Here is an 11,636-nt window from a genome sequence, read left to right on the forward strand (position 1 = left end):
GCAAAACCACCTTGCGGAATGCCGCTTTAACTCTACGCTGAGTGCAGGCTCTACCCATGGGACTCCATCTCCCAATCCCTTCGTACCACTGCGGAAAAGGTTGTTGGTTACTACCAACCGCGCAGAAACAACTGATATGGCGAAGAGTGCCGCGCTGCTGCTGCGGAAAAATACGCAGCATACAAAACCATGAACGCAAGACACAAGATCACGCGCGAACGAAAGGAAGAAACAAATGATTTTCTAGCTGTCGAAATCTCGACGCCATCTTTGTTGTAAGAAGTAAACAACGAATAGAAAGAAGAAAACCACGTAGTTGTTGAACGCATGAATAACCATTTTTATTATACAAACTCTTCTATAAATCATGTCGTTGTGTTAAATTATTCTTTACCTTATGTGTACAAACGTTGTCAGAAGCGAAAATGAAGAAAATTCCAGTAAAAAGCCACCACCAAATTGTAAGCAAAGAACAAATGCAAAATCGCCCAGCTTTTTTCCTAAATGCGATTTTATCGGGCAACTGGCTTGCTGGCGTGATCTTGTATTTTTGGTTCATGATACAAAGCTAGCCTGCAGCCAATGGCGACACGAGCGACAATTGAGTGATACCGGGAGAAAAGAAGAGAAGAGAGACGCCTTTTCAAGAGAAAGAAAAGAGAGACAGAAAGGCGTGATTGCGAAGAGCTTGAGATGTTGGCAGGCAGGAATGCGGCTCGAAAATTCTATCAGAAAATAAGTCAGAAATTAAATGGTTTTAAAACCGGGGATAGCTCCTGCAAAGATGAAGCTGGAAATCTGTTAACAGATGTCCAGAATACACTTAAGGATATGGAGGGAACACTTCTCAATGCTTTTGAATGGCGCGTTTGATGAAGGAGGACCCGAACCAATATAGGGAGGAAGCTTACGTCCCTCAACTCGACCAAGACGAGGTGAGAACAGCAACAATGCGGCTTAAGAACAACAAGGCCCCCGGAGCCGACGGTATACCTGCCGTTGTGAAGCCGTTCACAAGCCAGCTGATTGGATCTTAAAATTGTGGCTTCAAACCTGGTAAGTTCACCATTAATTTTAAAGCTGCTTTTGATAGCACGAAGAGCTGCCTGTACGACATGTCCGAATTTGGGATCCCTATGTAGGGTGACGTTGAGCGCAATCTTCAGCTCCGTCGAAATTGGTAAGGACCTCTCCGCGCCGTTTGAGACCAACGAGGTTTTAGAAAAGGCGATCCACTCTCGTGCGACTTTTTCAATCTGATGCTGGAAAGCGTAATAAAAGGGCCAATCTTAATCGCATCGGCACCATATTTAGCAAAAAAATATTAATTTGTGCACGATATGTACATCTGAAAGTATCATTTCGTGTTGGCAATGGCCACGAAAACCACAATCAGCGTGCAACCCTGTGCCCAACTCGACATGACCACCTCCGAGCAAACTACGCAGCCGCCATTTATTTTGTCAAACAAAAGCTTGTCTGCATAACACTGGCCTTTGATGCGCAAATGACCTTGTAAACTTTAATGTTGCCGAGGGGCCAAAATTGTTATACTAAAATGTATGATAAAATAATGAAAATATATGAAAACAATAATAAGCGAATAAAATGAATGAATTTCATCCGCTAACTGTATTGACTTTGGGTTTCTGCTAATTTTCGGCATTTTTAATTGTATTTTAGCCAATAGTTATAGAAAGAAGGTGGAATGATGTTATGGAGAATACTACGAAACAAAAAAAGCTTCACAAAATTCTGGTTGGTCTGTCAAACAGCCACTTTACGCACCTATTTACACCTTTTTACAAAGGGGGCGTTCTCATAAAAGCCTCGTAAACTTACCAGTTTTACACAGTTTAAGACTTTACGAGTTTAAGGGAATCCCCTAATTTAAAAAACTTAATATAGCAGAAAAAGTGATCACGGTGACAGAGAAAAGAAACTTAACTTTTCCTTGACTTGAGATGTTAGAGCAAAAAGCACAATAAATTTAACGGATAATAATCTGAGATTTGGCTGTATAAACAGGATGATTAAAAACCGATCTTTGATTGAGATTATATTTATATGTAAACGTACTTTATCAAGCATGAAGACGGCGGGGAAATCATTGATGATTGTCGATAGTAGGCGACCATCGATAGTATCGATATTACCATCAATGGTTTGCAAACCCTACTGTATGTATGTATAAAGTGTTTCATCAGATGTTATTTAAGGCAAATAATTAAGATTTACAAAATGACGGAGGAAGATAAAGTTCCTGTCTCCTTTGCTTGCCAAAGTTGTATGCAGCCCATTATATTGGACGAGAGTCTGGAAAATATCGATGTGCATTCCATGGCAGAACTTTCGTGTATGGATCATGTTATATATATATATACATATATATGTGTATTTCAGTTTTCAGTTTCTAATTAAATTAAAATTTTTTCAGTACCTATTTATTCAGGCAATATGAATACGCTGGACCCAGATGACCCAAGCGTTTTTGATCATTTTGTTCCGCCTTTTCGTTTGACAGATTCGATTAATGGTACTGGTTTTATGCTGGTATCGGACGGTCGTGAAAAGAAATGGAGCGATGCCTTTAAACTTAAAGCTGAATTATTTGACTGCCTGTCCTCAAATTCGGAAATTGACCATCCGTTGTGTGAGGAATGTGCGGATTCGATGCTAGAAATTATGGATCAAGAACTAAAAGTAGCAGAACAAGAATGGCGCGACTACAAAAATTACTTGGAAAATCTTGAGCAACAACAAGACTGTCCAAATATAGCTGAATTAGAAAAGGAGTTAGGTGAATTGCAGGAGAGCGAATCTCGAATGCTGTCAAAATTAGAAAAGCTTAAGCTTGAGGAAGAATCATTAAACGAAGAAATTAAAAAAGAGGAGGAAGAGAAAAATAAGCTCCAGCAACAAGAAGCAGTTTACTGGCGAGAATATACAAAACATCGCCGGGAATTAATGCTCACAGAAGATGATAAACGCAGTTTGGAATGTCAGATAAGTTACGCAGAGCAGCAGTTGGAAAAACTTAAGGATGCAAACATTTTCAATATTACTTTTCATATATGGCATGCTGGACATTTTGGCACTATAAATAATTTTCGACTCGGACGATTGCCCTCTGCTGCGGTAGATTGGTCAGAAATAAATGCTGCCTGGGGTCAGACGGTGTTGTTGTTATGTGCCCTTGCTCGTAAGATAGGATTGACGTTCGAACGTTATCGTCTTGTACCGTTTGGAAATCATTCATATGTTGAAGTGATTGGAGAAAATCGTGAATTGCCACTCTATGGAACCGGAGGATTTAAATTCTTTTGGGACACCAAATTTGACGCTGCTATGGTAGCTTTTCTTGACTGTTTAACACAGTTCAGGCAAGAAGTTGAAAAACGAGATACAGAATTTCTACTACCATACAAAATGGAAAAAGGGAAAATTATTGACCCTTCAACTGGAAATTCATATTCGATCAAGTAAGCATAACATAAAGAAAGGACCTACTTTTTTTTATAAATACATATTTTTACAGAATTCAGTTTAACTCGGAAGAGCAATGGACAAAGGCTTTAAAATTTATGTTAACAAATTTAAAGTGGGGACTTGCATGGGTTTCATCGCAGTTCGCCAATGATTAATCATATTAAATTCATTTAAGAGTGATTAAACCGAAATAAAACTCTGTAGAATTAATTTATTTTCCGGTCATTATGTAATCGCCGCGATTTTAACCTAATTTGAATGTATTTCACACAGAAAATGCCCAGCAAACATTTGGAGTAATAAACGAGTCTAAGGAGTTCTATTCAGAAATTATAATAGCGAGGTTTTGGTTTTTTAAACTATAGTTTTATTTACTTCATTTTAATTTACACAAATTTACATAAATATGTATAAGTACACTATTTAGACCTTTATTATAAGTTGCATTCGATTTTCGATCTTCGCTGGTTATTTGCAAGTTCTCAAACTCCAAGATAGGGGCGCGTTCAGAAATGCATCAAGCCAAAGCATCAGTCTCTTTTATTTCTAAACTATAATTGATGGAAATGTCAAATATGCGCAACCACGGTTAAAAGCCGAATTGGAACTTAGTAGCTCAAATAAAACATTTCCATCAATTATAGTTTAGAAATAAAAGACTCGGATGCTTTGGCTTGATGCATTTCTGAACGCACCCTAGATTTTCTCCAAATTATCTGAAAATGTTACTACTTCACACAATTCTTAAATTATTTAATTTGTAATGTTTAGTTTATTTGAGTTTATGAAGGATTTTCTCTAGTAAAATTTTGTCGTAAGCGTCATTTGTCCACAATTTGGCAGCCACTTAGTATGAAATACGTGATCAAAATTTTTACTAAATTAATGAGACTTTTTACTCAATATCACGGAAATTGAAGATATCCAAAAATCGAGAATGGCATTTTTAAGGTATGGATGGATTAGTTTAATATGATTACACCACTTACTAAATTTTTACTAAAATATCGAAAAAATTATAGTCAACATATCGGAAACTAAAGGAGATATCTAGAAACTGATAACACCAATCAAAAGACATTTCAAAATATATAACTGCATTTAACTAAAAATCTTCAAAATTGCGCTTACGGCAATCTTTTACCCAGGCGACGCACTGTCGAAGATCGAATGCGTAATTATTATTAATATCATTTATTCAAAAGTTCTGGGATTTTGTGTTGTGGGCATTTTGTGACACTGCTACTAAAAAAGTGTGGGGACTTTTTATTTGGGAATAATGAATATTTTTGAATTGGGGATTATGTGTTTCACATGTCGAAATACATACACTTCATTACGGAGGAGCACCAAGTCGTAATAAGATATTTAGATTGAAACTTTTGTCGAGACCTTATTCTTCTGATCAGGTTGGAGTTGAGTTTCGCCTGTTGTTAACTCTTCTTTTTCATAAGAATCGGGCGTTGAATTCGATTCATCAGATGACTCGTCACTTTCATCCATCTTCGATAAAGCTTTCTTCTTTTTATCATTAATTGCACTAAGTTTTGATTGCTTACGTTTTAAAGAATCGTTAGTGCACCCAGGTTCATCTTCGATTTTTCCTGGGCCTTCCGTAACCACGCTATTTACTTTATTCTTCTGATCAGGATGGAGTAAAATTTCGTCCGTTATTAACTCTTCTTTTTCATAAGAATCGGGCGTTGAATTCGATTCATCAGATGACTCGTCACTTTCATCCATCTTCGATAAAGCTTTCTTCTTATTATCATTAATTGCACTAAGTTTTGATTGCTTACGTTTTAAAGAATCGTTAGTGCACCCAGGTTCATCTTCGATTTTTCCTGGGCCTTCCGTAACCACGCTATTTACTTTATTCTTCTGATCAGGATGGAGTAAAGTTTCGTCCGTTATTAACTCTTCTTTTTCATAAGAATCGGGCGTTGAATTCGATTCATCAGATGACTCGTCACTTGCATCCGAGTCTAAGATATCTTCGTCGATCCATAAAGCCTTTTTCTTTTGGGTATTAATTGCACCAAGTTTTGAATGTTTACGTTTTAAAGATTGGTTACTGCACCCAGGTTTATCTTCGCGTTTTCTTAAGCCTTCCTCAACTGCGCTATTTACTTTTTCGGCCAATTTATCTCTGGCCTCTTCATACTCTTTGTCTTTGAAGTCATGGCGTGGAAGTGCAAGCAATTTTTCAATTTTCCGTTTTTTACGTTCTTGAGAATCACGTTCTAAGTCTCCCATTTTCTCTAAAACGGCTTTCAACCGCTTTTCCTCATTAATATCACGCAAACGACGCCCGCTTAGGTCCCGACATGCTTCCCTGTTTGTAGTTTTTTCTATTTGTGCACCAATGGCCCGCAGCATGGAACCAAATCCACCTTTTCCACCAAACACGCGTAAACGGCACTGAGCTACTCCAGAAACTATGTCATTTGGCATTAATTTACGGCCATTCTGTTCTAAATATATATCATCTGGTAATAAGCCCTGCAATTATGGTTTATACGTTATAGTACGTTGCCTATACAATGCGATTTTATCCAGAGAAATACTTACATGTCGTTGTAAAATTGAGTTTTTAATACTAAAGCAGTTCTCTGCTTGCGTTTGGAAAACTAGTTCTCTATTTAAATACACTTTCGCCATTTTCGCAAAGTATTAAATTTTTTAAAGCTGATCGTAGTTAGGAATTCAGAAAAAACATCGATGCATCGGAAACATCGATGTTTGCTTAGTGATGGGCGGGTCCGAGATGTTTTAGTGGATTGTCTCGATTGTTCAAATATCCCTATTGTTCTCGATGTTTTCCCTAGTAGACGAATTGCCATTCGAAAATAGTCGTGCTTAAGCTGATGTAACATATTCGCTAACAATCGACCAAATCATCTCGGTCTCGCTGCTGGCCTGCGGTTGTTAAAACATCTCGGTGGTTCTCCGTCGCATACTCTGCCAACGAATTGCCAATCGCGATTAACAATCGGTCAAAACATCTTTTTTTTTTGCAATAAATTTTTATAAGAAAAAAATGGAATCATTCCAAATTATCCATATGTATGTACAATACAAATATGTGATACTTCTACATTGATAGTAGTTGCGTTCGATAACAAAATTAGCCAACACCAGCCAACAATCACAATCAAGAGAGTAAGCGAAAATTCTCTCCCAAAGAGATGAAAAAGCAAGAAAGTAAACGAACAGGAAATTAGCCATTAAGCGAAGCGCACATTGGCGCGATTCTGTCGTTGCGAATCCGCAAGCCCAAAAATTACAACAATGCTACCCATACATTTTAATGCGCTAGCGCACACTTGCACGATTCCGTCGCTGCGAATTTTTCGAACATTCAATGTTCATTCAAAGGTGTCACAGCAATAAAGGCAAAGAAAAAAAAACGTGTAATGTACAAAAACTAATAAAAACGTGCGTAATAATAGTATTTTGTACGATTTGGGCACGCCGAGTGCGAAAATACACGAAATAAAGGGAAAATTGAGTGAATTGAACATCGGAAATCGACGCGAAAAAATCGCTCAAGTGTGCGCACGTTTGCGGATTCGAAGTTAACAGCCGAATTCGCAACGATGGAATCGCGCTAATGTGCGCTTCGCTTTACTTGCAAAAACCGGAAGAAGAAGACACACCAGCTGACTTTGTTTATGTTTTATTTGTAAACAAACTGAAATTCATGTTGCCTCCATAGGAAAAAAGGAAAGTGAACGTTCAATGTTCGCCAGGAACATTTCTAGAAGTAAAAACTAGTTGGCGCTATCATAAAGTCACATAGCAGGCAGCCAAAAAGCATATAAATACCAAAACTCGGAAAATGCAATTTTGTTTGTTTACAGAAATTGCAACCATATGTTTTGTGATCATATGTTTTCGTTTTGGATAGTTTTTGCTGACTAAAATTTTGCCAGTGCAAAATGAACGCTTCTCTTGCATCAAAATGAACGCTTGCTCTCTCAATTTTTGTGTGTTGGATAATTTTTTGCCGTTATCGAACCCCATCCAGTAAAAATTTGGAAATCTATTACAAATTTTTGACTTGTCGAACGCACCAATAACGTATCTTCACAATGTGTTTTTATTCCACAATCAAAGGGAGACATGTAGCGTCTACCCGTTTTCCCTGATACGGCTCATTTTTAACAGCCCAATTCTGAATACTGCCGGGGATTAAGTTCCTGTCAAATTTTAAACCCTTTTCCAATTCTGTGTACTCCTGCAAGCGGTAAATTTTGTTACCATCTCATAAGCTGAGCCCGAAGCTCAATTGCTGAATATTTTAACTGCATTACCAACGTAACCAGAATCGCGGTGACAAGAACTGGTAACATTTTTTGGTAATAAAATTTTCCGGTTACAAAATCTTTGGTAACGTGAGGAATAGACCTGTAAGTGAATAAAAAGGTCCTATTGTGAAAAAGTTTTTCTTAATAACTTTTGATCGGGTAAAAAAAAGTTAATTTCCGCTTTCGGATTCTTGTTACTTGGGTCCAGACACGTCTAATCATCAATTTTAGGGGTTGAAATCCCACCTAGATAATTACCGTCTTTTGAAATATCAAAAGCGGGTAGTGGCGACAGTACTAAAACTATCGATAGTTATTTCATGTGACCAGACTATCGATAGTGTCTTCGATATTTTTACAGTTCTATTGCCACCTATAATCACAATGGTTATAATCATTGTTATAATATAATTCTTCTGGATTAAAGTTTATAAACAAAAGGATTCCGTTGTTAAGAAACCGGAGATTAAAAGAGAATGAATTCAATATCTTCAGATAGCGAGTGCTCCGACCACAATGAAGAGCAGAGGGTAGGTTTTTCTACAAGTTTTTTAGTTGGAAATCGTATCTCATTTTCAGAATGTGTACACATGTTTATAAAGGGCTCCATTCGAGAGGATCTTCGCAAAATGAGTTTCGAGGAAATAATGAAACTGAAAGAAGAGTTAGGTGCAAGGTTATATAAGGAGGCTGTAATTGGGACTGATAAAGATACAACTAGGAATTTAAATGCTAAGAAGACTTCATTTAAGCGCTTAAATAAAAATCGCCCACGTGAATTTTCTGCTAAGAGACAAGTGCCTTTTATATCTGTCGAACAGAAAAATAAAGGCCAAGCTGAGGAAGAAGTGCGTGACCCACGATTTGATTCAAATTGTGGAGATTTCAAAGTTAATCATTTTAAAGAAAATTATAAATTCCTTGTAAAAATTAGACAAAAGGACATAATTCGGCTTCGCAAACAATTACGCGAAACTGAAAACAGTGAAGAACGCGAGAGATTGCAAAAAGAAATTCAAAGCCTCGCCAACAAGAACCTTGAAGACAAAAAATGGCACTTGAAGCAAGAGTCCTTGAATCGAGAAAAGCTAGAAATCAAACAGACGATTCAGAAAGGCGGTCGTCCACATTACATCACAAAGAGTAAGTGCTATCTAAATCTTTATAACGTTAGTAAAAATGCTGTTTGTTTTCAGGGGAGCGACGTGCTAAGGAATTAGTACAACAATTTGAGCAACTGAAAGAATCTGGGAAACTTAGCAAACATTTAGAAAAACGACGCAAAAAGAATGCGGCTAAAGATCGTAGACAACTCGGATTTGCTTAGCTTTTTTTTACTATTTTAATTTATTAAATAAAAATGTATGCCTAAGGGTGACACTTAACCAGTTCGCAGCATCTTTGCATCCCGCTTTTCTTGTAACTCTTGTTTTTGTGCTTCAACCACCAGCTGTCGTTCCTCTAAAAATTTCGCATACTCTTCTGAGTTCAAATCTCGTACAATTTTTATTCCGCACGTACGGGCGACACCAACAAGCATTTCACACATTTGCTGAAAAAGTTTGAGTTTTGCACAATAAAATATCAAACGTAATCGTTTAAATATTCTCACCTGCATAGTTAGTAAGGCGTTGGGTGGATCGTTAATTTTTATTGCGGCAATTTCATATAGATGTTTCAGAGTGACCATACCAGCAATTTCTCGACCAGGTTGCATAGCCCCGCGAGGGATGCCAGCCGCTTGCTTGAAAAAAAATGTGGCCGGTGGCGAGTGAATAACCAAGTTGTAGCTTCGATCACTGTTGACTGAGACACGACAAGGCAGTGGAACACCCTCCTTCATATCTGCCGTGCGCGTATTGAAGTCTTTGCAAAATGCAGCAATATTTATGGCTCGCTGTTGCACAATGAAATCGTTTGTTATTTATGTATGGAACTGTTAACGTTTGTAAGATTACAATGTCGTAGTCTTATAGGTATGAACTAACCTGACCGAGCATTGGACCCAGCGGAGGGCCGGCGGCGGCCATTCCCGCTGGTATATTTGTTCTTAATTTGGTGGTATGGGTTATCTTTTCAACGTTTTTTTTCAAGGCTTTAAGTTTTCCTGCAGCTTTCGACATTTTTGATAAATACTATTTTTTATAACGAAATTCCTGTTATGCAAAACAAATTGGAAATCCTGTTGACAATCAGCTGCTTGATTTAACACAGTAGGCTGGAAGAGTCGACTTTCGACTAAAATCGACTTTACTCCTGAAAGTCGAATTTGTGATCGACTTTCAGTTTATGGAAGTCGACTTTTTTCTTTCGACTCGACTTTTTTAAATTTATTTTTAGTGGCGTCTCTTAGGGCCCTGTCACACGGTCAGTATTTATTGTCATGATCTAAGTATCGCGATATTTATTGACGGTGTAGCATGCGGTATTGAAAGATCGTGATCCATAGCGCAAAATTTTTAAAAATTTTGAAATCTGGATCGCGGATCACAATACCGTCAATAAATATTAATCGTGTAGCACTTTCAAACGCAATTCATACATTTGTCAGGACATCTTGCACTCTGATAATGCGAACATCGAAAACGTATTCGCTATGCCATCGCTATCGGTGCTTAAAACCTTTCAAAACAAATTAAAAAAATTTAATTAACATTGACAATTTTAAACTAATTGTAGATGCATTATCTGTAAACAATTCGTACAAAATAAAAATAATTTTTGCGTCATAATAAGCGTTCCGCACAAAAATTGTGCAAATACTGACACGATAAATATTGAACATGTAGCATTCGTGCGCGATCCATCAATCCATCAATATGGATCGCGATCAAAATATCGTGATAATTACTGACTATGTGACAGAGCCCTTAAATTAAAACTGAAGTGGAATTCTGACAATCGCTAATTTCCATTGCCAAAATTCTCTAAGTGAAAAGCCATGATCCAACGACACAAGATCTGACAAGATGAAGCAAAAGAAAAAAGTAATTTTCTGGCTGACGTTTGTAATTTCGGCGCCATGTTATTTTCTGTGAAAAGTAAACAAAGAATATGAAGACGAAGCATAAAGAAAAACTGCAAGCAATGTTGTGCACATGTTTGTGCTAACCAATTTATTATTTTTGTACGTGTTTTTGCATCCAATCACCGCGCACTTCATTTTAATTACATTTGCACAAAAAATCACTTAAAAATCACTGAAATAAACCACCGACAAAATGCACATAAAGAAAGAAGCAAAACAGAAAAAGCAAACTTCAATATTACGAACGTCACACACTTTTTTCTCAATTGCTATTACAAATGGCTGCTTCTCAACCGGTCAGATCTGTTCTAATTGGTTCATGGTGAAAAGCAGTACGCAGCATGCACAAAAGTAACAGATACAATTGGGGTATTCACAACGGTGTCGTAATTGTCGTATTGTTGTATGTCGTAAACATTTATGTTTTGTGTTATCGTGAAGTGAAAATTTCCAACAAAATATTTGCGATGTGAAAGTATTATTTTTGGCTGCATTTCTTTATTCATTCTGAACTTTTTTTTGTTTACTTATTCTTTAGAACGTTCCTGATGATATGTTAACGTATATTTCAAACACATTCTGTTTATTCCGGCTGTGAAATGAGATTATCCGGAATGTATAAAGAAACGTAGCCTTTATCACTTTACAATATCGCAGAACGAGAATTGACACTGGACTATTTAAACGAGGTATTACTGTGATGTTTAAATGCGAATGCAACGCCCGATCTGGCAGTTTTAAACCAAGATCAGCCAATCATATTGTGGCGAATACTGCGGCAACACAAAGCGAACATCGAGAAATAGGCA

General features: G+C 37.2%; 4 protein-coding genes across 5 annotated transcripts; 2 read left to right on the top strand and 2 right to left on the bottom strand.

Annotated features, from left to right (window-relative positions):
- The first annotated feature begins 2,146 nt into the window (after window positions 1-2,146).
- On the top strand, window positions 2,147-3,703 carry LOC118737201 (beclin-1-like protein). Its single transcript, XM_036467559.1, has 3 exons — window positions 2,147-2,356; window positions 2,438-3,482; window positions 3,539-3,703. Exons 1-3 carry the CDS (start codon window positions 2,242-2,244, stop codon window positions 3,642-3,644), a joined length of 1,266 nt encoding a protein of 421 aa, XP_036323452.1. The 5' UTR covers window positions 2,147-2,241; the 3' UTR covers window positions 3,645-3,703.
- Window positions 3,704-4,702: 999 nt separating this feature from the next.
- Window positions 4,703-6,428, bottom strand: LOC118737202 (replication stress response regulator SDE2). 2 transcript variants are annotated; one of them, XM_036467561.1, is made up of 3 exons: window positions 6,061-6,428; window positions 5,463-5,991; window positions 4,703-5,222 (listed from the first exon to the last, which is right to left on the bottom strand). In XM_036467561.1, the coding sequence occupies exons 1-3, from the start codon at window positions 6,148-6,150 to the stop codon at window positions 4,858-4,860; spliced, it is 984 nt and encodes a 327-aa protein (XP_036323454.1). In that variant the 5' UTR covers window positions 6,151-6,428; the 3' UTR covers window positions 4,703-4,857. The 2 variants fall into 2 exon arrangements, with proteins under 2 accessions (XP_036323454.1, XP_036323453.1); XM_036467560.1 differs by having other exon boundaries at window positions 4,703-5,991; window positions 6,061-6,427.
- Window positions 6,429-8,193: 1,765 nt separating this feature from the next.
- Window positions 8,194-9,215, top strand: LOC118737203 (ribosomal RNA processing protein 36 homolog). Its single transcript, XM_036467562.1, has 3 exons — window positions 8,194-8,329; window positions 8,402-8,942; window positions 8,996-9,215. The coding sequence occupies exons 1-3, from the start codon at window positions 8,276-8,278 to the stop codon at window positions 9,124-9,126; spliced, it is 726 nt and encodes a 241-aa protein (XP_036323455.1). The 5' UTR covers window positions 8,194-8,275; the 3' UTR covers window positions 9,127-9,215.
- On the bottom strand, window positions 9,009-10,070 carry LOC118737204 (39S ribosomal protein L11, mitochondrial). Its single transcript, XM_036467563.1, has 3 exons — window positions 9,788-10,070; window positions 9,412-9,696; window positions 9,009-9,351 (listed from the first exon to the last, which is right to left on the bottom strand). Exons 1-3 carry the CDS (start codon window positions 9,920-9,922, stop codon window positions 9,181-9,183), a joined length of 591 nt encoding a protein of 196 aa, XP_036323456.1. The 5' UTR covers window positions 9,923-10,070; the 3' UTR covers window positions 9,009-9,180.
- Window positions 10,071-11,636: the final 1,566 nt, after the last annotated feature.

This window comes from Rhagoletis pomonella, unplaced genomic scaffold (assembly GCF_013731165.1).
Source record: "Rhagoletis pomonella isolate Grant_MI unplaced genomic scaffold, Rhpom_1.0 Rhpom_scaffold_00004, whole genome shotgun sequence".
Classification (NCBI taxonomy): domain Eukaryota; kingdom Metazoa; phylum Arthropoda; class Insecta; order Diptera; family Tephritidae; genus Rhagoletis; species Rhagoletis pomonella.

What these genes read in the sequence shown, in the direction of transcription:
- LOC118737201 (XM_036467559.1), top strand. Translation starts at nt 2,242, where the DNA reads ATGACGGAGGAAGATAAAGTTCCTGTCTCCTTTGCTTGCCAAAGTTGT. An exon ending in TTCCATGGCAGAACTTTCGT is followed by an intron (nt 2,357 to 2,437) that starts GTATGGATCATG and finishes AAATTTTTTCAG; the next exon opens with TACCTATTTATTCAGGCAAT. An exon ending in GGAAATTCATATTCGATCAA is followed by an intron (nt 3,483 to 3,538) that starts GTAAGCATAACA and finishes ATATTTTTACAG; the next exon opens with AATTCAGTTTAACTCGGAAG.
- LOC118737202 (XM_036467560.1), bottom strand. Translation starts at nt 6,150, where the DNA reads ATGGCGAAAGTGTATTTAAATAGAGAACTAGTTTTCCAAACGCAAGCA. An exon ending in ACTCAATTTTACAACGACAT is followed by an intron (nt 5,992 to 6,060) that starts GTAAGTATTTCT and finishes CCATAATTGCAG; the next exon opens with GGCTTATTACCAGATGATAT.
- LOC118737203 (XM_036467562.1), top strand. Translation starts at nt 8,276, where the DNA reads ATGAATTCAATATCTTCAGATAGCGAGTGCTCCGACCACAATGAAGAG. An exon ending in ACCACAATGAAGAGCAGAGG is followed by an intron (nt 8,330 to 8,401) that starts GTAGGTTTTTCT and finishes ATGTTTATAAAG; the next exon opens with GGCTCCATTCGAGAGGATCT. An exon ending in TCCACATTACATCACAAAGA is followed by an intron (nt 8,943 to 8,995) that starts GTAAGTGCTATC and finishes GTTTGTTTTCAG; the next exon opens with GGGAGCGACGTGCTAAGGAA.
- LOC118737204 (XM_036467563.1), bottom strand. Translation starts at nt 9,922, where the DNA reads ATGTCGAAAGCTGCAGGAAAACTTAAAGCCTTGAAAAAAAACGTTGAA. An exon ending in TGGGTCCAATGCTCGGTCAG is followed by an intron (nt 9,697 to 9,787) that starts GTTAGTTCATAC and finishes ATTGTGCAACAG; the next exon opens with CGAGCCATAAATATTGCTGC. An exon ending in ACGCCTTACTAACTATGCAG is followed by an intron (nt 9,352 to 9,411) that starts GTGAGAATATTT and finishes AAACTTTTTCAG; the next exon opens with CAAATGTGTGAAATGCTTGT.